The sequence below is a fragment of the Apodemus sylvaticus genome, chromosome 10 (assembly GCF_947179515.1).
Source record: "Apodemus sylvaticus chromosome 10, mApoSyl1.1, whole genome shotgun sequence".
Classification (NCBI taxonomy): Eukaryota; Metazoa; Chordata; class Mammalia; order Rodentia; family Muridae; genus Apodemus; species Apodemus sylvaticus.
The window spans coordinates 92,858,930-92,885,858 of NC_067481.1; the positions used below are offsets into that span (position 1 = coordinate 92,858,930).

Below are 26,929 nucleotides of genomic sequence, written 5' to 3' on the forward strand. Positions count from 1 at the left end.
AGGAGAATGGAGAAGACAAGCCAAGCAGGAGGCCCCTGTGTGTGCCCTCCCTCTGCTCTGACTGAGCTGTGGCCAGCTGCTTCCCTGCAAGTCCCTGTAACCCGGAGCTGTGAGCTGAGATATTCCACAGCAACAGGAAGAAACAAAACCGGGACCCCATCCTCTTTCTTCTTCCAAGGCAACATCTGCCAGAAGTCAGGCTGACTCCCAACACCCCCAGAAGCCTCGAGTCACTAGCCAGTCCCTGAAACAGGCAACCGTCGACTTCTAGATTTACCACAAGGATTGAAGGGGTCTGCCCTCCTGGGCACAGTAACAGGGCCAGATACCCCTCTCTTCTCTGCCAGGAGCCATCAAAAAAAGAAAAGATAGCAGTCCCTCCTGATAATCTAATTAAGAGACTGTGATTATTGGGACCCTCCCCCAGTCTATTTCCTCATCTGTAAAATGGCAGTGAGCTCTGCCTCCAACACCTCTGGGAACACTACAGCAAACCCTGGCTGGAAAGCCACACTGCTGTCACACTCCTGTGGCACCTTGTGTGGATAAAATCAGCGAGTGTCCCTGGGGACTATGGCTGCCCATAAACACAGGCTTTCCCAGAACCACAAGCTTTTGGCACACCCTCCCGATTATCGCAAGCCAGTGTGAGAAGTGGCCGGGCCTGGGCGGGCCCTGTGTCTTCAACTGCAACAGCCCTTGCACAACACCCATAACCAAGGTTCCACACACACTCGGGCTTCTGAAGTCAGCCCTGGGAAACAGTGCGCTCCGAGAGGCTGGTTTTCTTCCTCTTCTCCAGTCAAGGAGCCGTGGAGTCCTGGGCTTCTCCTGTCTCTGCAGTTTGCCTTGGCTGCTGGGAAGCTCAGGGTGAGGTCAGGGCCTCAGCCCCAGCTCCTGTCTCAGGCCTCTCTGGGCTTTTTAGCCTTTAGAAATATAGGGATTACCCTTCAGCTCATCAGCACTGGGCTGCAGGGGCTTGGGTTATCAATTCCTCTGGGCTTTCACACAGCTATGTGGGGCTTAATTAGAAAACAAAAATCATGCCGGGTGGTGGTGGTGCACGCCTTTAATCCCAGCAACTTGGGAGGCAGAGGCAGGCGGATTTCTGAGTTTGAGACCAGCCTGGTCTACAGAGTGAGTTCCAGGACAGCCAGGGCTACACAGAGAAACCCTGTCTCAAAAAAAACCAACCGCCCCCCTCCCCCCCCAAAAAAAGAAAAGAAAAGAAAGAAAGAAAAAGAAAAGAAAACAAAACAAAAATCAACAATAACAAAGTTTGCCCTCTAAATCTACTGCTGGCATTCAGAGTCGGCCAGCCTTTGGGTTGAAAATATGAGGAAAAATCATGTCTGTCACTGTCATCTTCCTTTTTCTTCTCTTCTCTTCTGTCTCTTTGCTTCTCTTCCCCTTACCTTTTCTTTCTTTCTTTCTTTCTTTCTTTCTTTCTTTCTTTCTTTCTTTCTTTCTTTCTTTCTTTCTTTCTCTTTCTCTCTTTCTCTCTTTGTTTTGTTTTTGTTTTTTTTTGGTTCTTGGTTTTATAGGCTGGAAATCCCAACAGCATAGCATCACCCACAAGGTCCTGTGCTGTGCCACGTGGTGAGATAGCATGTATGCTAGCGGGTCACTGATGTCACCATGGGTCTGCCTCATGACCTGGCACTCTCTGTTTTTCAAGACAGGTTCTCTGTGTAACAGCTCTAGGTGTCCTGGACTGGCTTTGTATACCAGGCTGGCCTGGAACTCACAGAGATCTGCTGCCTCTGCCTCCTGAGAGCTGGGATTAAAGGCATGTGCCACACACCCTATGCTTCTTTTTTTTAAAGATATATTCATTTACTATATATGCAGTGTTCTGGCTACACGGATGCCCACACACCAGAAGAGGGCACCAGATCTCATTACAGACGGTTGTGAGCCACCCTGTGGTTGCTGGGAATTGAACTCAGGACCACTGGAAGAACAGCCAGTGCACTTAACCCTGAGCCATCTCTCCAGGTCCATGGTCATTCTTCTTATCATGGTTCCCTAACTAATACAACCCAGCATTTGAAGTGTTGTGGCTTGTGAGTTATCTAGAGACAGTAGGTTATATAAATATACCACCATAGATCAAACTTAACGAGATCTAGCAAACTGACTAGACCTCAGCTGAGCAGGATTCACTGGAGGGATGCAAGGATGGTTCAACACACACAGTTATTAATGTACCATATCATATTAGCAAACTGCAGAGAGAAATAACACAGAGTCGATTCAGTGGTGCACCAAAGCCTCTCATAAGACCAGACAGCTTTGTGAGAGACACTTGACGTGCTTGGTGCAGAACATGTCTTCATCACAGATGTCGATTCAGAGCGACCCTGTGGGGGGGCACACTTGACCCTGTGTTGGGGGGGGGGCACACTTGACCCTGTGTTGGAGGCCAAAGGTAGAAACATGAAGAAGAGTAGAAACAAGTAGACACATGTGCTAACACTGAGTTAGCACAGCAAAATTCACAGCTGAAAACTCAAAGTCTCAGGGTACAAAGTCATGTGAGAACCACAGAATATTGCCGAAAGAACGGAAAGATGACAGAGAAATGGAAAGGCATCCAGGTTCAGAGGTAACCTAAGCTTGATAAAACGTGACAAGGCCCAGTGCCAACACAGGCTTGGAAATCTCCACCAAGTCTTCTATAGAAATGAAAAGCCTCAGCCTCAAATTCCCAGGGACTGTCAAGGAGACCCCAGCAGCCCAAACAGCCTTGGAAAAGGTCTCACAGTTTCTGAACTTGATCTCCGCTAACAGGTTGAGGATCCAGAAGTCTTACACTTTTAAAACATCCTACAAGCTACACAAATTGGGACAAATGCAGTCTAGTAATGGCACAAAACAAACGTAAAGATGTGCTAAGCAGAAAGCCCAGCAATCATCCTTTATGCAGTCCGGTGCCTTTCCGCAAGGATGGCAGAGTTGGGGTGCACAGTCTGCTCAACAAATGTGGATTATAAAAGAGACACTCACAGGAAGAGAAAGAAGCCAGACTCTTACTTTACACAAGCACTAATGGAAAATGGACAAAGGCTGGACATAAGGCAAACTGCAAAAGGCCTGACAGAAGTCAGCAGGAGAAGCTTCAGGACGCTGGTCTCGGCAGTGACCTCGTAGACATGACATCAGATAATACATAGGCTCTGTGACCAGAAGTACGCAGGCCCGTCCAACGCAAATGCTTCTGTGGAACAGAGGACACAGAGCAGCCAGCAGCCCAGGGACACACCTGCCAATCACCACCACTTCCTGACAGCTCCATTCCCAGATTACACAAGGAGATCCTAAAACTCAGCAGCAAAAGAAACGTCAACATCCCAACCGCGAGCGGCTAGGATGTTTACGACACACAGGTCGTAAACACTAGAAGATCCATGTCAGACTGGTGTCATCAAACACAAGGCCACCAGGTGCTATCCAGGGGACACAAAGGGAGCCTTGGCCCCCCACCAGCAGGGACACAAACTGGCGAGGCTGCTACAGAACACAGCATGGAGATGTGTGGTGGCCAGAATTCAGGAGGCAGAAGCAGTTAGATTGTGAGTTCAAGGCCATCCTGGGGATATCTCAAGAAATCCAAAATGGAACACAGGATCCAGCTATCCAGCATCTGGGCATTTACCCAAAAGGATTAGAACCAGGGTTGCAAAGAGCTGTCAGCACTGTCATGCTCACTGGAGCACGGCTCATAAAAGGCAAGGCGGCGTGGAAGCAAGCTATGTGTCCGTGACAGATGGGTGACACACGTGGAGTGTGCCAGCTACCAAACTGATGGCTTCCAAAGGGAAGAAGTCTGCAGTGTGACAGAGGACACGCATGAGTCCTTCGGATATTACCCTGAGGGAGGGAAGCCAGAAGCAGAAAGACAATATTGCAGACTCATTGATACAGCCAGGGACCAGGTACAGCTGGGGACCCTGACAGACAGATCTCAGGGCCGCCTTGGAGAAGGTGCTGCTGACCAAAGGGCTCAACTCCCCACTTCCTCGAGACCAGACAGCTCTGGAGCCTGTTGTCCACAGTGTAATATTAATCAACAATAACGCATTCGACACTTAAAATTTTGTTACAAGGGCAGGTCTCATGTGATGTATCTTCCTCCAGTAAACAGACAGACAAATGTTTAAAAACAAACAAACAAACAAGGCGGGCAGGAGAATGGCTCAGTCAGTAAAGTTCCTGGTGTACAAGCAATGGAATGGAAAGTGAGCTTCAGGTCCGCAGCAACCATATAAAAAAAACCCGCGTATAGTGATGGTCGCCTGTAATCCCATCGCTGGGGAGATGGGGCAGAAGGATTCCTGGGCCTCCTGTCTAGTCAGTCTAGAAGAACCAGTGAACTCCCTGTTCAGGAAAAACCTAAAAAACTAAGGTGTGTGAGTCAGGGGTAGGGTCAAGGAAGATACCTGAAGTTGACCTCTGGCCTTCATAAAACATAAATGTACGCTTACACATATGCCAAGAAAATGAAATAAAACCAAAACAAACAAAGGCGGGCCTCCCCACACAGGGATGCAGGTGGGGAGCCCGCCCTCGCTGTCCCTGACCTTTCTTGCTGGAGGCTTGTCCCTAGCACAGCTGGTCTCCCTCCTTAGGATCTAGGAGATTCCGTTTCCTTGGAGACCTTGCTTGAGGGTACCTAACGGAGGATGTGACAGCAGCCCGAAGTCACTGGCTTCCTTCCTTCTTGGGCTGAAGACAAGGAACCTGGAGACCACTGGGGACCACAATACCCTTGGTCAGGCTAAGCAGCTGTCTCGAGGCCAGGCGCAGGGGCCTCTGGGCTCCACGGCTCTGGCCATTTGTGAATGGAATGGAGATGTGTGGGACTTGGGCCCTGTATCCGTGTCAGTTTCAGGCACAGTGACAGAACAGAAACGGAGCAGTGAGGAGCCATCCCTGCCTCGCTGCCATGGGGATTCTGGGGCAACCTAGCACAACACCCTAGCACCCAGGTCACTCGGAAGGACACCCTGCTTTCCCAGAGAGCATCTTCTTTGGCACCCATGAGCCAAATGTGCACGTGATGAACAGAGCCAGTAACTGCGTAGGCCGGAGGGACCCAGAAACAGAAGTTCTCATGTCTCCATCTTACTCCTGTTTCCCAATTCAACACTGACCCGGAAGAGCTGGCCAGCTAAGTGTCAGCAGCAAATCCCAAGTGCACGGGCCTTCCACACGCTGTGTCGCTCCATCCCAGCTTCCAGGATGGCTAGCCTGGCCAGCCTCAGTTTCCCCTTCCATGACACCTAACACAGCCGGGGTACTTCTCTGATGCCATTCCCCAAGCAAAGGTTCGGTCGGCATGGACCGTCACGCTCGCTCTTGTCACACTCAGGAGATACTCTGACAGGGGCTGGCACCTCAGTCGGGGGTGATGCTCACTGTAGCATGGGCCCATGCCTGACACACGGTAGGTCAGTGCTGATAAATGCCACCTGGTGTGATCAGGATCCGGTGACATTTTATTCCCATTTAGATACAAGGACTCATGTCTTAAGAGTCAGGTCATGCGATAGAGGGTGGCAGAGCCAGAACCAGGATTGGGTGAGGTGGGTTCTGTGAGGTTGTAGAGAGCACCCACCCCCATCCCATCTCACAGAGGAAGCCACAGGAAGTTTGAGTCACAGGCCTTGGGTCAGTGAGAAGAGCCCCTCAGCCTCCTGCCTCTAACCCTTGGGCCCTTCCATTTCACGAATGGACTGAGCAGGCTGCTCACCCAGAGATAAGGAGCCAGGATGTCCCAGCCCAGATAAGCATGGCCTGGCCACCTCAGGGCTTAGACATTAACTTTTACAGCCCCCAGACAGCCCCACCAGGCAATGCCAGAGCCCTAACCATCCCCGGGAGACAACTGAGTCACGCACAGTCCAGAGGTGAGCCACCGCCCTGCTGACCTTCAGGACGCTGGGCCTCAATTCTCCACCCCTGGCCTTTCCTGAGGCTACTACCATATACTGACCAGGAAAAGAAGCTCAGGTGACCTATACATGTGACACTCCTGAGCACGGCAAGGGAGTCCAGATACAGCCCCACAAAGGGCCACAGTTCCACCACAGGCCACCAGAACCCCTTCCCCACCTGGGCCTCTGTTTCCCCATCTGGAAAATGAGGTTCTCAAAATCTGTATGACCTTTTGTGGCATCCACATTTCAGGTCTCCGTGTGACTGTAGTCACTTTTTCACAGAACAAGCAAGTTTGTGTTTGTGAAAGGTTGGTGGTCAGAGCCAGGGCCTCGTACAATTATCCATCAGTCCGGGAATCTGGCCAGGACCCAACAGATAGAAATCTACCAATGCCAGAGTCCCGGACTGAATGGCGTCGTGTCCACACAGAACCCACACATCGTCCCACACATCTGGAAGATTCTAGAAGAGCAACAGCAGCATCCAATGGGAATGCAAGGTGAATGCTTGTTCTCTTGTATCACTGAGGCAACACTGACAAGGAAAGATGACTCCGTGTGTTCAGTACTGGTGATGTTGAACCAACAGGCACAGAGGACTCTAGTTGCCCGTGATCCACAAGTGTTTGTTGAATGGTTTTGAGATGTTCAGAAACTAGGGCAGATTCACTGACCTGGGGCTGTGCTAAGCAGTCTATAAACATTCCTTAAGCCACAAGCAGCCTATTGCACAGATGAGAATATAGAGGCTTGAGAGGGTAAGGGGCTGCCCCAAAGCTACTCAGCACAGAAGTGAAGAAGAAGGAATAAACTCAAGCTGGCTGTGACGGAGGGACGGCCGAACCCTGCGGCCAGCCACGTTTCCGCTCTGGATTCATTTCTCCTTGAGGAAGCAGGGATAGTGTCTGCAGTTAGTCCCCAGGTCAAGAGCTGGGGGCCTCCAGGCTCTCTAACGTGGTGCAAAAGACAGAAGCTTCTGATTAGTCAACCAAAGCCTGAAAGAGGAAGTCATGAAGGCAGCCTTAAAAAAAAAAAAAAAAGCAAGAGTCAACATGAACCCAGTCTGGCCCGTCAGCTGCCTGTCCCTGTAGGTGGAGTCCCAGGACCTCCCCACCTCTGAGTATCAGCCAAACAATGTGGCCATTGAGTGGGGCACCCACACCCACGAGGCCTCCTAGGTCCAGCCTTGTTCCTCCAGGCCAGTTCCGCCCACCACCTTGCAGCAAGCCTGGGTTAGGAATCCAGCTTTCCCCGGTCCCAGCAGCCTTGGAATGAGGCCTGAGTCAGGGGCAGTAACCTGGCTCCTTGCATGCATGCAGAGGTGGAGGTGGCGGTTCTGATGGCCAGTCTGGCCTCAGCCACCCCTCACCCCATCCATGTCCATAGCCAAAAGTGCTTGCTCAGGCCCAAGGCATCCCTCAGATGGGACTGAGGTGACTTAGTGACAGGCATGCTTCACTCTTAGACAGTCCATCCCAGAGGTTAGGAGTTCGGGCCTCAGGCTCAGAGTCCCCTGAGCTGCATTCCTGGCCACTGTGCAAGAAATGCTAAGTCAGAGCTCGGCTCAGGTCCTCTAGGGAGGGTCAAGAAGTCCCTTTTCAGTCTGGCTAGCTGGCTAGCCACCATTTCATAAGACTACCCAGGAACAGCACTGAGCCCAGAAAGGAATAAACCAGGGCTGTTTCCATGGCCACCAAGGACTCTTGGGATGAAGACTTAGAACACTTTTGATAGGGCACACAGGACAAAAGCCACATCGATGCAGTAGGAGGCTCCTCCTCAGAGCTGGTATTCCCTACCATTTAACTTACTGAAGGCTTCATAGCACTGAATCCCTGAGAGGCAGGCAGGGTTGGAACCAGAAATGGCTGGTGAGATGGGACAGTGGGTATAACAAACAGAATTCACTCGCCAGCTCATAGAGCCAGAGAGGTATGCAGTGTCAGGGTCACTGAGTCCCTGACTGAACAAGGGGGTGGGGGACACAGCCCTTCCACATCCCCAGGGCTACTGTCCTTCCCATAGCACAGTCCTCATGGAGTCAAAGTATCTACTTGGCCAGGAAACGCCAGGGCTTCGTGGAGTGTGCCAGTCTGCCACTAGTTCATCTCAGAAACTGCAACTTCATCCATCAAGTTTGGGTAACTGCAGAGCCTGCCTCCGGGTTGCAGTCAAATAGGTGACACAGGGGACCAGTGTTTGGTAAATGTACCAAATACAGATATAGCTAGTGACACCCAAGTGGCATCCTCACGGGACACTTGAGAGACCAGACCAGCTCCGAGCCTGTGTCCCCAGAGTCTAAAACTTCCAGGCATGCTGCAGCTGATTTTGTGTGTGAACGAATGACCATTGAATGAATAATGGCTCCGCCTGCTCAGGGAGAGGGAGAACTGGGGTGGGGGTGGGGGGGCGTCAATCCCATGAGACTGGCCTATGGAATGTCATAACCACATACGCAGTTTTACAACGGGGCAGAGGTCACAAGAGTCACAGGGTAAGGGTTCTCTCGGGGACAGCCCTGTTGAGTCCTCCTGAGAGGGCAGCAGGGGAGTGGGGGGGGGAGGGGAAACCCCAAATCACAAGAGAGTGGAATCAGCCGCCTGGCTTCCTGCCTTGGGCTGTAATTATGGGTCCTTGTCCGGGGCCACCAGGAGTGAGGGCAGATCCCCTGGGAGGGGAGGGCTAGAACCAAGTTCTGCCATGCTGTTTTGGGAAGATTCGTGCTAATTCAGAGAGGTGGGACAGCTAGGCTCACCGTTCTGGGGGTGGCGGGCGGAGCACACTCCAAGTCAACCCAATCCTTCTAGAAAGCAGGGCGGGGAGAGCACGGTGCACAAAGGCCCACTCACCTTTCACACACCCTGCCCATGTGAGCTTCTCCAGTCTTCTGCGACGTTTCCCAGCACGTGAGTCCTCGGGGGACAAAACCTAAGCCAAACCATAGCACCCCCTCCCTGAGCCTCGGGGTCCCCTAAATAAAAAGGGGCTGACATAGGAAATGCACCTGCCTCAGAAGAGAGAGAGAGGTCTGTGCGAGCACAGTGCCAGACCTAAACAGTGAGCAGAAGTTAGTGACTGTCAGGGAGCCCTCAGAGCCGGTGCCCTGGGGCCACACCCCCTGTCCTGGCTCTTTAGATGACTAGGGACCCAGAATAAAGAATGACAACGATAGAGGATAGAGGATAGAGTCAGGCTGTGGTGACACACACCATTAACCTTGGCCCTCAGGAGGCAGAGGCAGGTGGATCTGTGTGAGTCCAAGGTCAACCTGGTCTACAGAGTGAGTTCCGGGACAGCCAGGGCTACACAGAGAAACCCTGTCTGAAAATACATAGAACAAAACAGACCCCAAGCTCCATAGAAAAAACTAAGAAAAAAAAGGAATTATAATAATAGGAGGGGCAGGCTCATTCTATACGAAAAGGGGTGGGCTCAAAGGGGTAGCCCCAGCTGCCCTGGGGGTTGAGGAGGGGAGTCATTTATTGCCAGATTACTTGAGTCAGGAGAAGGAACTAGAGACCATGAGGCTAGGGGTTGGGGGCAGGAGGTGCTTGTCAATAGGCCTGAGTACAGGAGGTACCCAGGTCTTCTGATTCCAACCCAGCATGCCTTGGGTCACGAGAAGCATCTCTTTCTCTAAAGTTGACTTACTTCACTTCATTCCTACTAGGGGCTGCACTATGACATTCTAGGTTACCACATTTCAGACAGTCATCAGAGAGTTGTTATCACTCTGTGTTCAGAACATTCAAAGTCCTCTACTAATGACTCTGAGCCCTGTGCAGGGATACACTCATACACGCATCCCCAACATATGGATGCCCAACACACTCAGAAAGCCCATGGGCTGCCCACAACCCAGTCGGGACGCCCTGAGCCAGGCCTCCTGGATTCCCTGCAGCCAGGCCCGAGGAACACGCCCCATGGGAGGAAATGGCTCCTGACATTCTCTCTGGGAATGAAGTCATCTTAGTCAACTTTACGCGCCTCAGCTTTGGTTAAAAAAAAAAGTGTGGGATGAAAAATATTTCATTTTCACCCCCATTCCACCCTACGAGAAACAACCTCAGAGCACGCAGAGGGGTCCTGAGGCAGCAGCTAATTGACAACACGTCTCAGGCCGAGGGTCAAGCTACCGGTATCTGAGGCCCATATAGCCTGAGGCTATCAGTCTGTGCCCTTGATCCACAGAGAGGCCTCCTCACACCACAGCAGCAATGGGCTGTGGTAGGAAGGACTGTTGGCTCTCAGCCAGGGTCATGTCCAGAGACACTAGAGACATCCAGAGACAACGTGGGCTGCTCTACCTTAGATGGAAGGTGCCCCAGGACTGCTGGACAGGGGTGAGGGATGGAGCCAAGCATCCAGCCACACTCAGGACAGCCCAGCAAGGCTCAAGTGCTCCTAAGTGCTCCTAAGTGCTTCCAAGTGCTCCCAAGAGTCCCAGTGCCGAGAGCAAGAAACCAAGACGCAGACTCAAATACTCTGGGTCCACGCGGGAAGTCGTGGGTGGGTGCCTTCCAACAGCCAGTGTCCCTCTTCCCACGTGGATGTCTGTGGAAGCTTCACGGGGGGGGGGGGGGGGGGGGGGGGGAGGGGACTCCGCAGGGTCCATCATGAGCAGTGAGAAGAGGGCTCCAGGCTGGGAGACGGCCCCATGCTCAGGCTCTGTCCGCTCACCCCACAGTGTCACGGGCAGGTCACTCTGGTCCTTCACCATCCCACCCAAAGAGAGAAACCCTACAGATCTGGTGCGGCTTGATCTGGCCAAACGTCCTTACCACAAGACCAGCCCACATGGGCCGAAGTGTCACCTTGCACTGACTTCACACTGTCCTTCCTCAGCGTTTGCCCTCCCAGGGGACCTTCTCTGAGACAGGACCCAGACCACGGCTTCATAAGGGCAAAGGGCTCAGCCACAACGGAACATCTGTGTTTTGTTTCTATGGCAACGGATGCAGTTTCCCACTTGAGGTACTGATTCAAAAGCTTCTTTTGGGGGTTGAGGGGGTGAGACAGGGTTTCTCTGTGTATCTCTGACTAACTCTCTCTCTCTGTAGATCAGGCTGGCCTCGAACTCACAGAGATCCACTCCTTCTGCCTCCCAAGTGCTGGGATTAAAGATGTGTGCCACAACACTCCCTTCTTTTTAAATAGTGTATTTAATGTCTAAAACTCGAGATAGTTTTTTTTTTTTAAGTTGCAAGGATTGGCACTGGGAAGATTAAGATGTCTGTCGTGCAAGCAAGAGAACATGCTGGCACTTTTAAAAAGCTGGGTTCAGTGGTACATACACCTGTAATTCCAGTGCAGGAGGGTGGAGCTGTGTGTGTGTGTGTGTGTGTGTGTGTGTGTGTGTGTGTGTAGCTCAGAGGCCAGCCCAAATGAGTCAATAAAATCCAGGTTTGGTGCAAAAAAAAAGTCACCTCAAAATTCAATGCTTGAGGAAGATCCACAGCACTGACCTCTGACCTCCACACATGCACGGATGCATCATGGAACGAACAGGACTACCTACTAAGCTGTCCTGCCTGCCACGCCAGAGGCTGCCTGGCTTACGGCTGAATTCCCAGCCCCTAGCACAGGCACGTGAGGACAAGCCAGTCCCATTCATTTCAGTCTTTGCTCGACTCTGCAGAGGTAGATTTTCAGCTCCTGCCTCTACGGTTCCTGCCTCAGGGCCTTTGAACCTCCTCCGGTTGCTAACTTCAGTTTTGCTACCAGATCTGCAGAGTCAGCCTTGTTCTAACCTTCTAGGATCAGTTTAAATGTCCTGGCCCCTCCCGGGAGGCAGGTTTTCTCCAATTCAGTTACAGCCTTGGCTCCCGACCCCACCCCAGAAGGGCTGACTGCAGCACTTCTCTGCTAAATTTGCTAAAGCTGGCTTCCTATTCGCTCTGGTCCTTCTCTCTCTCTCTCTCTCTCTCTCTCTCTCTCTCTCTCTCTCTCTCTCTCTCTCTCTCTCACACACACACACACACACACACGCCTGTGTCTGGAGTGTGTTTCTACACAGACTCTGAGCTCAGGGACCAGGGACCTGCCAGATTGCATTAACGACCTTGCGTGGCCCCTGACACTGACTCATACGCAGTGCGAACATTTACACAACAGAAGTGGGCATTAGTTAGCAGCCAGAGTCCCCTCCTGAGAGCCTCTGTGGCATCCTAGAGCATGGGTAGCTTCCCTCCCTCCCTGTATTCTGGGCATGTTGGAAGAGAGGTCCAGTCCCACAGACTGCCATCTGGGTTAGTGAGCTGGGACAATCACGAGGCCAAGGCTACATGGGGTCAGCCCAGGCTAGATGAACTGGGAGGCCAGGGAGGCCTGCCAATACAGTAGCCACTCAGGGAGAAAATGGACCGTCAGCCATTGTGCTCCGCCGAACTAAGTGAAATGCTCAAATCCACTCAGCTTGGCCACCGGGCACACAAGAGAATGCCAGGACACTTGGGGATGTGAATCTTACGGGAATTTTGTAACATCTGACTAGATAAACAGCTTCTAATAAAAGTTCAGATGTTTTTAAGTTTTAAAAAATGTGTTGTAAAGGGGGCTGGAGGATAGGTGGTTAAGAGGGCTGCTCTTCCAGAGGACCCGGGTTCAAGTCCCAGCACCCACATGGCAGCTCACAACTGTCTGTGACTCTAGTTCCAGGGAATCCAACACCCTTACACAGACATACATGCTGGCAAAACACCAGTGTACATAAAATTAAAAAATATATTTTTAAAAAAGTGCTGTAATTCCTGGGCAGTGGTGGCGCACACCTTTAGTCCCCATAATCAGGAGGCAGAGGCAGGTGGATCTCTGTTAGTTGGAGGCCAGTCCAATCTATGAAACAAGTTCCAGGACAGCCAAGGCTCTGCAGAGAAACTCTGTCTCAAATAAACTAACAAACAAGCAAACAAAAAATGGCTATAAGGATAGGACACACACGGATTTATGAAGGCAGAATAAAAGAGAAAAAGACGTCCTGATAATAACTTCTATATAGATCATATGACAAAATGGACCTCTTACCCGCATTAGGTCAAATACATTCTTATTTAAGGAGGACTCCCCCAGCCCCACATGCCTTTGGCCCTTCAGACATAGCTCTCAGAACGGGTGATAGATGGCACCAGGAACAGAGTGACCACAGCTCTCACGGGTCTGCAGCCCTCCAAGACGTGAGGAGAGGGGATTTCCCAACCACTTGTACCATTGAATATTTGAAAGCGGAAGTGGAGACGGGAATCCTCCAGAAAGATTTTGCTAGGATTGTCAGTTCTGGGAGAAAGTGACCTCACTTTGTAGGAAGGTAGGTTGAGAAGTGACACTGATGGGAGGAAGAAGGTCCCTCCTGCCTGCTGGGAATGCAGAAGGTGCTTGGCTAGCGGCCAGCTTCCCAACACCTCTCCCTAGGAACAGCCCTGACGAGTTCTGTTATAGTCCTACTGAGGACCTGAGACCCTCCTGAGACCACCCAGAAAGCCTAGGCCTCGAGCCACCCCACAGAAAACAGCCAGCGTGGGCTGCAGCCTTCAGTCTCAGCAGCCCCTGTCTCCTCACTTCCACATACCCAGGAGTTTGCACTTAGCCAAACTTAGCAACTTTTCCAACTCCTATGCAACCTGCAAGACACAGTTCAGATGCCCCTTCCCCCGAAGCTGGCACATGGGCCATACCACATCCTCAGGCTTTGGGTGGGGCCTACTCTAAGCTGACCAGACTCGCCAGTGCTTTACCTCTTGCCCCTAAACCTGACTTTTTTTTTTTTTAAACAACACAGAATGTACTTCCCCTATGCAAAATGTAACTGGGTTGCCAAGGCCTAAAATAGATGTTTTCAAACTTAAACCACCATGACTCACCTAGAAGACTCTCAAAACTACAGGCTGCTGGGCAGCGCCCCAGCCTATGACCCGGGAGGACCAGGAGGCTCCCATCACTGATATGACTATCTCAGGAGGTGCTGAGGCTGCCGACCTCTGTGAGGTCAGCGACCAAGTCTTCACTTTGGCATCCAGGCCTTGCACAAGATGGCCTCCAGTTACTGTACCAGCTGCACCTCTCCCCAGAGGCCTCAGTCCAAGAGCAGCGCAGCGATGGCCCTATAAGCTGAAGTTCTCAGAGGAAGTCACACCCACACGGAACATTCAACAAACGCCAACCAACTGACTGGAATGTTGGTGAATGGGGGAGTTTGAATGTTGCAACTCCAGGGCCAAATTATCTTAGGCCATCTTGGCCTTCTTAAAAAGCTATTCATGGTCCGTGTGTGTGTGTGTGTGTGTGTGTGTGTGTGTGTGTGATCTAATGTCCTGTGACTACTATGTGAATTCTTTTAGAAGGGATAAACAAACCCTGTCCCCAGCTTTCATTAACCCGAAGTTGAATGCTGTCAGATAACATCTGAGGCCTAGAGGAGAGATGTCCCCAGTTTGCTGTAATTGCCTACCTGATGTTTGTATGTGCAGACAGTGGATGGGGAGGGGGTGCATGCAGTGACAGTGGGGAGGGGGAGGGGCAGATGTAGTGATGTGGGGAGGGCGAAAGATGGATGCAGTGATATGGGGGGAGGAGGGGGTGGATGCAGTGATGGTGGGGGGAGGGGCAGATGCACTGATGTGGGGAGGGGAAGAGATAGATGCAGTGATGGTGGGGAAGGAGCAGATGCAGTGATGTGGGAGGGGAAGATAAATGCAGTGATGGTGGGGAGGGGAGGGGCGATACAGTGATGGGAGTGAGGGGAGAGGTGGATGCACTGATGGTGGGGGGAGGGATGGATGCGGGGATGGTGGGGGAGGGGCGGATGCACGGATGGATGGTGGACAGGCGGTAGGAGGATGGACTAATGGAATGATGGTAAACAGATGATTAGGCCAGTGGACTTCAGCTCATGTGGGAAGTGGCTCTGTGTTGGCAGTTTGGAAACAGACATTTAAAAAATCTAAAAAATTGTCAGAGATTTCTAAGCAAGAAGAAAAAAAGCACTATGATGCCTTCCCAGAGCCGCAGGGCAGTTCTGGATACAGAGGATGCTGTGGATGTCCTTGCATGGGATGAAACCATCTCCACACCTCAACTAACACGGCAAAGGCACAGAGGTAGGCATGGTACTCTAGCTTATTTTAAAACTATGTCCGAAACATCTAGAAAATACACTTTGAATGCCATAAGTGGGTCCTCTGACAACAACCTCAAGGAGTTTTCATCTTGTGCTTTTCTCCAATAACTACCCAGTGACCTCAGTCTCATTTATTCTCTGTCTGCTTAAAAACAAAAATTATCGTCTTTATTATGATGTGTGTGTACACATGTGTGTGTGCACATGTGTGTGTACAAGTTTGTGTGTGTGTGTGTTTGTATGTGTGCGTTTGTGTGTTTGTATGTGTGTTTGTTACCTGCACATGCCACTGTGCCTGTGGAGGTCAGAGGACAACATGAGAGATTTGAGAGTCTCTGCTCTCCATCTGTATGTGAGTGTGATAGGGGAATCACGTGACAGTGCACAGAGCCCTGGCTAGTGGGAGCTGTGCTGTGGCCTGTGTGTGTCCCCCAAGAGTTCAAGCACTGGAAGCTTGACCCCCACTGTAGTGATGTTAGCACAGAGTGGAGACTAGTCAGGAAGTCACCAGAGTCATGTCTGCAGAAGGGACAAATAAATAAGTAGTGAGGTTCTTTCTGGGACCTGAAGAGCTCTCTGAATCCCAGTATCACCATGTGATTTTCTTCAACAAAGCGCTCTGGATTCCTACTGACTGTGGGCCATGCAGAGAGCCCAGTCAATCCTGGCACCATGGCCCTGAACCCCCAGAGCTATACGCCAACTAAATGTCTTGTGTTCAAAAAAGTGCCTCCTCAGGCATCCCTAGCTATGGGCACCAGAGCCTAACACCAGCTGAGAGGACCGACTCTTTTTCCCTTGGCCAAACTTCCTCTTGCTGGCGCCATTCCTGCCTGGGATGTGAGAAACCCCGGGGCCTTGTGAATGGTTCCTTTCCTGAAGCAGCAGGATCGCTTTCTCCAATGAACCAGGTTTCGCTAAGAAGTCGGGCATTCTGTCATTAAAAGCCAAGACTCTTGCTTCCCACCAGGCATGAAAAATGACAAGTCACCACAGGCCAATAGCAAGTCCCCAGTGTTCTGAGACCTAACTAGACATGGAAAGTCTAGAGCCCCCAAACACACCGAACCACCACAGCAGTGTGTACCACACCAAAAACATCCTTTTTCATTGATGTATACTTCTGAACCACCCCTCCCGCCAACCGTGGCAAGACCTGGGCTCACACAGTCCCAGTGACGGTGGAGGCACCTGGTGCCTGAAGGCCCTGAGCCATGTCTCCAAATGTCTGCAGGATTCTGACAGTGCAAGCTACACCCAGAATTTACTTGAGATGTTTTTTGCACACACATCACTTAGCTTCCTTGATGTCTAGAGTTTGGAGGGATATTATTTACATATGTGTGTTTGTATATTTATGTATATATGTATATATATGTGTGTGATATGAGACTCTAGATTCAATCCTCACCATTGGAAACACACAGACACACAGACACACACACACACACGAGAGAGAGAGAGAGAGAGAGACAGAGAGAGAGAGAGAGAGACAGACAGAGAGAGAGACAGAGAGAGACAGAGACAGAGAGAGAGAGACAGACAGACAGACAGAGAGAGACAGAGAGAGACAGTGAGAGACAGAGAGAGAGAGAGAGACAGTGAGAGACAGAGAGAGAGAGAGAGAGAGAGATGGCAGAACACAGGTTCAGCAAGATGCCCACTGTAGGGCATCTGGGTTTTGCCAGCTGAGAGGTCCCAGCATGAGGCAGGCTGGTGAACAGGGCTAACTGCAGGGCAGCCTCAGCCCATGAAGCCAGTGGAGTCCCGTGACCCTTGCAGGAGCCAAAGGCTCACAGTGGTAGAGCACAGAAGCAGGAGACCCGTGACTCCTGCAAATGACACCAGATCAGCTCTCAGACGCCCCGTCCATGCCAGGCCCCTAGGCACCCGTCCAGAATTCACTCACTTGACCTTGGAGTCGTCCATGTCCAAGGCACCTCAGGTAAGAATTCCTCACGGGGTGCCATGTTCAGGCTTGAGAGGATGACAGACCTCTCTCACACACAAGGGCTTCCCCAGGAGAGCCCACTTCACCCACCCCTGCTGCAGTCCTGGCCCACCCGGCAGATGCTGATGTTGGGCGCAGGCTGGCGCTCTCTTACCCATAGCTTCCCATCGTAGTAATAGGCCCCTAGGAGCTTCACGATGTACGGGTGGTCGCAGGTGGCCAGGACCTCGATCTCCACGATGTAGTCCTCCAGCTCCTCCTCACTCTTAGTCTCGATGACTTTGGCTGCCGCCAGGGCGCCGGTCTCCTTGTTTTTGGCCTGCAAAAGGTGAGACACGGAAGGTTACAGGGCAGGCTGGTCAGGAGATAGCCCTGGAGGGCTTCCCAGGCCCTCACTTGAGTGTGAACACAGAGGCAGATGTCCAAGGGGACAGACACTCCCAGCAATGGTCAGGGCACCCAAAGTGTCAACACTGGGAGCTCATACCAGAGAGAACATTCTGTGTGTCTAATAAGGAAGATATAACCATACCATAAATACAAGACTGGGCCAATGCATACACACGCACATATGCAAAAATAAAATATTTGTAATATGAAAATGGAAAAAAAAATAAAAAAACAAAAACTATGAGGAAAATCTTCCTGACAGCAGGCCAGAAAAGCCTGAAATGAGGACTCATGAGCACCGTGTGTGTGTGTGTGTGTGTGTGTGTGTGTGTGTGTGTGTGTGTGTGTGTGTGTGCTCTTAACCTCTAAGCAGATGAGAAGCAGTGTTCTGGGCTGGCGAGGTGGCTAGGATGACTTGGTTAAGAGACAGACTTAACAGGGGCAGGCGAGGGTTTGGAGGAAAGAGATCTGGAGTGAAGCAGGGTACTGGATGGCGGCCGTCCGAGTTCCCTTCTCCAGGGGCCAATGCAGAAGCTGCTGCGATCCCACCACAGAGCCAAAGGGATTCCAGCTCGTGCCGCACTCCACCCACCACACCCATGGGTGGGACCCACCTAAGGGCTACCAAAGAAGCTAACACAGGCATGTAATGGCTGTTGCTACACCTCGAAATGCAGAAACAGTGACAAGTGAGCTTTGTAAACGCTGGTCCCTGGTCTAAGTGAGATAAGTCAGGCCCCAAACCTAAATACTGTATGATTCCACCAGACTGTCAGTGACACAGACGGGCTGTGTGGGGCTGGGGCAGCCACCAACCGGATCCAGAATTTGTTGGAGATGATTTAAAAACACACAAAAAACCTTGGGTCAGGCAAGGTGGCACAGGCCATGAATCTATCTCAATGCTCAGAACAAAGAGGCAGGAGGATCTCTGCGAATCTGAAGTCGGTCAGGCTTATGCAGTGAGTTCAGGCTAGCCAGGACTACAAAGTGAGATTGTGTCTTATAATAAAATAAAATAACAAAACCCTTTTTCCCCCAAGACAGGGTTTCTCTGTATAGCCCTGGCTGTCCTGGAACTCACTCTGTAGACCAGGCTGGCTTCGAACTCAGAAATATACCTGCCCTCTGCCTCCCAAAAGCTGGGATTAAAGGTGTGCGCCACCAGTGCCTGGCTAATGAAACCTTGAAACACAGACAGTAGAGAAGACTCCACGGCTTATGGACTTATTTAAAAGCTACAGGCCTTGGGAAAGCTAATGTGATGAACAGGATATTAACTCTGTTTTGCCAAAATTCCAAAAAGAGAGAAATAAGCCCGTGAACAGCTGGGCCATACCACTACTCCACCACACAAGAGGACCCTGGAAACCGGATATGAGACTCAGTGTCCCCCAAACTGCAAGAGATGCTGCTACACCCTTCAGCCTCTCTACCCCGGTGCTCACAAGGGCAGAGGTCACAGGGTTGACACGACTCTAGAAGCCAGCCGCTGCCTGTCACTAACACAGGGGCAGTGGGTGCCTCACACCCATCTGACCTTTTGGGATACCTATACACACCCCACCCAGGACAGTCTCTTCTGTGCATCTCCAGGCCCTAAGCAACAGCACGTGGTCCCTCACAAAACCCCAGCTCAGATTCTCTGGCTGCAAGACTGGTAACGAGCCCAAGTTCAGAAAGGAGGCACACGCCTGGAACCTGCGCCTGGGTCATCGGCCTTCACAGTCTCTACACTCCCTAGAAGGTGGTCCTCAGCCTTCCTAACACTGTCACACTTTAATAGACACTTCCTTCCTGGTATGATGACAAGCCATAAAATTACATCACTGCTACTTCATAACTGTAATTTTGCTAGTGGTATGAATCATAAGTCAGAGATCCGTGTCTTCCCATAGTCTTGGACAACTCCTGTGAAAAGGTCATTTGACTCCCCCTCAAAGGGGTCATGGCCCACAGGTTGAGAACCTCCGTTCCACACTATCAAGTCCATGCGATCCCAGCACTGGGAAGCCTTTATGACCAGATGACTTCACTTGCCAGGCCTCGGGCCAGGCCCATTGACAGCTACCCTCTCCTGGCCTCAGGAATTAAAATCTGGATGGAGAGGTGTCACCTATCCTGCTGAGAGGGACCTGGTGGCTGCTTATGATGGGGCGTGGCCTCAGAAGGCACCAACCACTGGAGAAGGAGCCTTTGAGAGGGAAATGGTGTGAAACCTCCAACCAGCATTTTCCTGTCTATTCTCAGCTTAACTCTTCCTATCTAAGCTGCTAAGACCCCCCAAAGCCCTGCGCGATGAGGACAGCTCCTCATTTACGGGGACAGAGGCCACTCCCCCGCTGCTGATACTTCTTAGGTGTGACAGCCCAATTACTATCTCAATCATGCTCCAGGGCAGCGCTGTTATCAGTCCTGAGGTCAGGAAACCTCCAGAGCCCAGCCCAGGACCTCAGATCAGCAGGATGTGTGTATGTGTGTGTGTGTGTGTGTGTGTGTGTGGTGGGGGTGTTAGGGCTTCTCTTCCCCTTAACTCATTTGGAATGCTTGTTCAGGCTAGCTTTAAAATCCTCTAGAGAGGTGAGGAGCGCTATCGCACGCATTTAATCCCAGCACCAGGGGACAGAGGCAGGTAGATCTCTGAGTTGGAGGCCAACCTGTCTCACTACAGAGTGAGTTCCAGAACAGCCAGGGCTACACAGAAAAACCCTGTCTGGAACACACACCAATCCAACCTCCACCCCCCAACACACACACACACACACACACACCTCCATGAGATAAGCAGCTAGAGTCTCCCTCTCTCTTCCTTTGGAGAGGCAGAGAGGAAAGGTGGGGCCTTTGGAGGTAGCAGATGGAGGGTCAGGGGACCATAGCACCTTCTCAGCCACCATAAGCTAGGCAAACATTACCTATTCATCACCGCCTTTCCGTGTCCAGGCTGTATGACACCTTTTCCTGAGTTCCCTCCAAAAAAAAAAAAAAAAAAAAAAGAGGTTTTCCTGTGAACGTGGAGGAATGAGGGCTGTTTTCCGGGAGTGCTCAGAACCTGCTTTCCTTACACTGTAAGAGCAGCATTGACCAAAGGGCCAGGCCTCCAGCAAGGAGCCAATATCAACACCAAGGGTGCCCAGTGCTTTTCTCAGACTTCAGAGCCAGAGCCCACCAGGGAGGGGCCACGCAGTGACTGTGCCAAAACCAAATTCCTTAAGAGCCCGGCTAAGGCAACAATCCAGTCCCAAAGAGCAGCAGAGGATGTTGCAACCCCAACCAGCCAGTGCTGACCAGTGCCACCCAGACCTGGAAGGCAAGGACTGTTTTTAGTCAGCAGAGGAAGCTGAGATCCAGACAGGCATGTGAGTGTTGAAGGCCAGACCTGCCACAAGCCAGACTGCTCTGAGCACCAGATCACATCCGGGAGGTTCAGCTTCCAGAAGTTCCAGCTGCCACCGTAAGCTAAAGAGCTGTGACAAAGCACAGCCAGAGTCACGCACAGCACAGGGCCTTGACAGGTGCAGGCCCCGAGCCTCCCGCAGACACTGAGGAGGCAGGTACTGGCCACATGCCTTCTTCCCAGACAGCAGCCGGAGGCCTGGAGAGGGAAGCAGGGAGTCCAGAGCCGTGGTCTTGACCTGGGTCTCGGGTTCAAACACAGTCTTAGGCCTTCTAGGGGCTGCTTGTTTGCTTGCTCACCGCCCCTCCCCCACTTCTGTTTTACGTATGAGCAAATGGACAAATGGAAGGTCAGTGCTGCGTGTGGCTGCAGTACCAGCTCCTTGGAAGGCAGAGGCAGGAGCATCACTCAACCCCAGGAGCTCAAGGCCAGCCTGGCCAACAGAGCGAGACCTCCGTCCCCATAAAAAGAGAAGCCGCAGATTGAGAAGGGTGAAATCTCCACCCCAGACAGGACTGTAACCAACAGGACTTGGGCCCCTGGTGTTTCAAAGCCCTTGAGCTCCCTGCTTTCCAGCGTAGCCTGTGTCGACCTCCGGATCCCCTCTGTGGGAGGGCGGGGCACGATGCCCAGGCTCTCTCTGGGCTATGGGGAGACCCTGGAGAAAGGACCGAGGTTCTGAGCAAATGGGGTGCACGCAGAAGAGAGCAGGCTGGACCCCCATAAACACACAGCACCGAGGCTTCACAAGGCCTTCTCCGCCAGTTCTAAGGCAAGGCCAGGGATGAGGTGGGGGTCCTCGGCCCTGCTGCTCGCCGGCGGTCTCTAACCTCAGCGCCCACACCCTTGAAAGCAAGAGACAGTGGCCACTTGTGCTTTCTGGCCCAGACAGTCTGTGGGAACAATCCTCCCGTTGTGACAGCCTGAGGCCCTGCCTCGAGGAGGTGGGGCCACTCTCCCAGCCCAGCCAGGAGCCCTGCCCCGCCCCAGGGGTGCAGCCAGCCAGTTCAGAAACTGGGGGATTCCTGAGAACTGGCAGCATGAGAGTCCCAGGACAGGCCCCAGACCAGTCCCTTTTGGGGACTTGCTCCTCTCCCTTCCTAGGAAATGGCTGATATCCCAGAATGCAGCAAGGCCTTCAGCCACAGCTCATAAACCCCCTGATTCCCATTCTCCAGATAGAGAAACCGAGTCCACAAAGAAGAATGCAGAGACCCAAGCCTGAGCTTAATGACTGAAGGGGTGCAGAAGACGAGGCCTCGGAGCCTCTGCAGCTGACTGGAAATGAGTCCCGGGGTACCCCACTCTGCACAGCTCCTACAAAACTCTCCTCTCTTTGAGAACTGCCTCACTCCCAGCCCAAGGACCCAGAAGGGCTGATCCCAACCTGGTCCGGGTACACACGCAGGCCCAACCAGTCAGAGCCACAGGTCACAGCCAGCCTTGTCAGAGCTGCTTGGACATGGGCTCCAAGGTGGGTCAACGGTCCCTGAATGCTTCCTTGTCTGTCCTGGATTTCGCTTTCCTAAGGTTACCCAAGGCAGCTCTTTCTTCCTGGAGGGTGGCTCAACTGGAGTGGAAGGGTTGGGGAACCACACCCACCTTCCCGGCTCCCTGCTGGGGTGCTGGGGCTCAGCTCTAAGGCTCATTCATGCAGGCTCGGCAAGGGCTCTACCACTGAATTATATCCCTAGTCCTGCTTTTTAACAAGTCTAAGATGGCTTTGCTCTTTTAGCATGTATGGTGTGTATGCATGTATGAGGACACTCGTGTTTATGCATGCATGTGAAGGACTGGGGTTGGGTGTCTTGCTACATCACTCAAGGTTTTGGATGGTCTGCCTAGCCTGTCTGCCCCAGGGGACTGCCTGCCTCCAACTCCCATGCACTGGGATCACTGGCTTTTACATGAGTGGGGTGGATCCAAACTCTGGTCCTCCAGGTTACATAGCAAGTGCTTACGCTGGGCATCTCCCGAGCCCCAGTGGCTGTTGCTGCTACTGGTTAATGGTGCTGGGGTTTGAACCAAGGTCTTATGCATGCCAGGCGAGCATCCACCACTGAGCTACAGCCTCCTACAGGATAGTCATCTTGTCTCTTCTTCAGAGTCAGCCAGAGTGTGAAGGCAAGATGGAGGCAGGGCCCACAGAGGGAGGAGCCGGACTGCTGAGGACCACGGAGCATGGGGCCAGCTGCCCCCAGTGGCAGTCTGTCCTGTGCGTTACTGGGTTATGTGAGACAATAAACTCCCCCGGGGACTCTGTCATTTGCTACCAAAAAGGAAATGAGTCTCCCATCTGGGGATGTTCCCACAGAGAGTTTGGAAGAGTTTTAGCACCTGCCACATAGAGGGCTATCTCAGTCCCACCCTGACCACAGAGGGATATTCACAAGATGCCCAGGAGAGATAGAGACCTGGGGCCCAACTTGGAAAGTACGACTACAGGCAAACAAGAAACTACAGGGCTATCCAGCCAAAAGAATCCTCTAAACAAACAAACAAACAAACAAAAAAGGAAAAAAAGAAACAGATTGCTGTATACTAATTAAATTAACAAAAACAGCAATGGTGACCAGATGCCTGGATGATGTAGTAAAATAGAAGCCCTCATTACAGGCGAGAATTTAAACAGCTTCAGTCTTCCAAAGAAAACAACTGACCTGAGTGGTTTGTTCCGTTCTGGTTTTTATTTTATTTTATTTTTTTCTTTTTGAGACAGGTTTGAAATACCTTTTAAGCCTATTAGCTCTCATTTCTGGGACTTTAGAGTCTTTCTTTTCAAGAAAGACAACAAAAGAAATATACAGGATCAAGCTCGCAGCCCATAATGAAATGAGGCAGGAGCGGCCTAAATGCTTAATGGTGAGACAACAACTAAATTGCCTTAATGGGACATTAGCAACCCTTTAACACAGCAAGAGGAACGATCTAGCAACAAGGGAAACCAGATAAGCCATAATCCTAACCAAACAGGATAAGAGTTGCCCTGGGGAAGAGGGCAGGCCTGCAGACGGAGAGGAACTGAGGACAGGCCTCGGAAAACAAGTGGTTTTCCAGCTGGCAATTATGCACAAGAGTCCCAGTGAAGGCCAGGAGTGAAAGGGAGTCTCCAGGACAGAGGCGAGCACTTCCCCAGACCTGGCCTTACAGGTTCTTACAGGCTGGCAGAGGCAGGCAGCCCAGCGAGCCCGCTGTCCAGATGGTGGCTGCTAGCTACCCCGGGAGGTAGAAATGAATCTGAAGACAATAAAGTGAAACCTGAGTAACTCGGTTGCATTTGCTTGCCGTGTGGCAAATGCTTCCTGACCCAGAAGAGGTGGCTGATGGACTGAACACAGCAGACACACGGAGCAGCCTCACGTCTGCAGAACGTTCCAGTGGATACAACCCCCAGCCCTCTGTAGTAGAAAATGTCCCCAGCGGAGAGAGAGGACCTTCAAAGTCCCAGGCTCCAGAAGAGTTTTGCTTGTTTTCCCAGAAAGAGATAAAGGAGCCGAATGAAGCCGTGCAGTGGTGGCGCACGCCTTTAATCACAGCACCTGGGAGGCAGAAGCAGGAGGATCTTTGTGAGTTCGAGGCCAGCCTGGTCCCCAGAGCAAGTTCCAGGACATACAGATAAACGAGAGAGAGAGAGAGAGAGAGAGAGAGAGAGAGAGAGAGAGAGAGAGAGAGAGAGAGAGAGAGAGAGACACAGATGGACGGATGGAGGCATGAGGGTGGTACAGATACTCCCACCCGTAGACACACAGCTGTTGCTGAGGTCTCCTAGCAACTTGGCGAAGGCTCAGGTGCGAGGAAAGAGTTCCAGCTGATCTGTCCATGAAAGTCTACGCGTGGGCCAACGGCTGAAGTCTGGAGCAGGCAAAGCTAGAGGTTTCTACTCTCCAGTCTCTGGATGCTCACGGTTGCGCTGGGCATGTATCAAATGAGGTCCAGGTCCCTGGAACCAGTGGGTCTCGGACTGTGTCGTGGGGAGTGGTGAGGAGTGCCACCAATCATAGGAGGGCTTTGGTTCAGGGAATAGGGAGAGGGCATCAGTTCTGGGGGGAACCAGGCCACAGAAGAACTGGTTCTTGCAATATCCATTCAAGAAGGGAACGAGGGGCGGCGGACCTAGAGCCTAGCGTTCAGCAGGAGCTGGGAATCAAAGGCTGGCAGGAGGAGGCAGGATAAGAAAGTCTCACATTACATCAGGCATTCTGGAAGCAGGACACTGAGCACTGGCCTCGACCCAGCATAGGCCCAGGAGGAATGGAGATATCAATCACCTCCTTCCTTGAAAAAGAAAAAGAAGGCTCAGAGAATAACAGAGACATGTCCCAGGTCACACTAGAAAGCAACCGTCAGAACCTGAACTCAGGCAGGTCTGGCTCATAGCCCAGGTCTTTGCTTTAAGCCAATCATCTCGGGGTCTCCAGACCAACAGCACTGGGCTCCAGCCCCACCCCCTCTTGCTCCACTACCTACACGCACAAACACTGAGTGGTTTCCTGAAGCTGACCAGACACAGCCTGAGACCCCTGGCCAGCACTCTGGCCCCCGCCTGAGCCCTTCCACTACAGGCTGCTGGTGCTACGGTCACATGCAACTCAGATCTGAAATGGCTGTGAGCTATGCAGGGCCAAGCCCATGGCTGACTCCTCTCAGCCTACACCCCAACAGAGCCTGGCACTGAACAGCCAAGGAATGGGGTGGGGAGAATAGGGAAAGAAGCCTTGATGACAGATATGAGGGAGGGTGGATGGATGGGTGGGTGGGAGGACGGATGCAAATGAGTGACCTGGTGCTTTGAGAACGGCCTCTATAGGCTCATTCCTTCAACTGCCTGGTCCCCAGTTGGTGGAGCTGTTTGAGAAGGATTAGATGTGTAGCCTTGTTGGAAGGTGTGTCACAGGGGTGGGCTTTGAGATTTCCCAAGCCCGTGTCATCCCCAGTAGATGCTCCCTCTATCCCCTCGTCAGGTGTGTGGATCAGCTGTGAGCCGTCAGCCATTGCTCCAGCGCCGTGTTTGATCGCTTGCCTGTTGCTGTGTCCCCCACAGTGACGGTCACTGGCTTGGGCCCTCTGGAACTGTAAGCCTTGGATAGATTCTTCTGTAAGGTGCCTTGGAAAATGGGTCTCTTCATAGCAATAGGAACACAGCTAAGGCCAGGAGGGGGTTAAGCAGACAGGTGGATGGGGAGACCGAAAGGGGGAAGAAGGCCCAGTCTGTACTCCTACAGAACGCGGGAAGAGTGGGAAGTGACAAGAACCCGTTTCCTCCTGAGTCTCCTGTCGTCCTGTTCTAGTTCTGGAAAATGCCACCTGTTTGTCTGACAGGAGCCAAAGGCCCTGGCTGGGCCAGGACATACACAGTTAACAAGTCCTGCCAAGGAGCGAGAGCCACTTCCCGATCAGTAAGTGCCCTGCCAAGCTTTGACTCGCTGACAAACAGGCCAGCCAAGTCTCAGAAGTGACACTTGAGGACAGCAGAGATTCTGTGGCACAAAAGCAGAGAAGTGACAGACCCACAGACGTATACTCAACACTCCTCCCGGGAGGAGATGCCTGCTGGGCTACCCTGGCCCAGCCAGCAAAGGCCAAGCCTTCAGGCCCTTTTGGCTTGGGACCAAACCCAAACAGGATCGGCCTCAAAGATACCGAGCCGTGGCCTTGCCAACTTGGCCTGGCATGTGGGAACCTTTGGATCCCAGCTCTTCAAACACGGTGAGGGGTCTAGCCCCAAGATATCATTGGTAAAGGCGAGGAAGGTGGCCGTGGGCTCTGCATCCTGGGGGTGTGGGGGGGAACAAAGCTTCACCTTTGCTGCCTCCTGCCTAAAGGGGGGGGGGATGTGGGCTGCACTTTATAATAACATCCCTTAATCCCTACAATTTAGGCACCGTTTGGCCCACCCACCTCAGTTTCCCATCTCAGACCTCTAGGGGTTACGGCCAGCCAGCACAGCACTGTTGGTTTGGTTTAGTTTGATTTGGGTTTTGGTTTTTCAAGACAGGGTTTCTCTCCATGCAGCCCTGGCTGTCCTAGACACCACTCTCTAGACCAGGCTGGTTTCAAACTCAGAGATCCACCAACCTCTGCCTCCCGAGTGCTGGGATTAAAGGGTTGTGCTACCACCTCCCAACTGCTGTTGTCTG

The 26,929-nt window shown here is 52.0% G+C and overlaps 1 protein-coding gene across 1 annotated transcript in view; it reads right to left on the bottom strand.

Annotated features, from left to right (window-relative positions):
- Window positions 1–26,929, bottom strand: part of Stk10 (serine/threonine kinase 10) — a 91,399-nt gene that overhangs the window by 50,566 nt on the left and 13,904 nt on the right. The window contains exon 2 of the mRNA XM_052196448.1: window positions 17,163–17,327. Coding sequence (XP_052052408.1) covers window positions 17,163–17,327 — 165 coding nt within the window. The remainder of the gene's footprint in view (window positions 1–17,162; window positions 17,328–26,929) is intronic.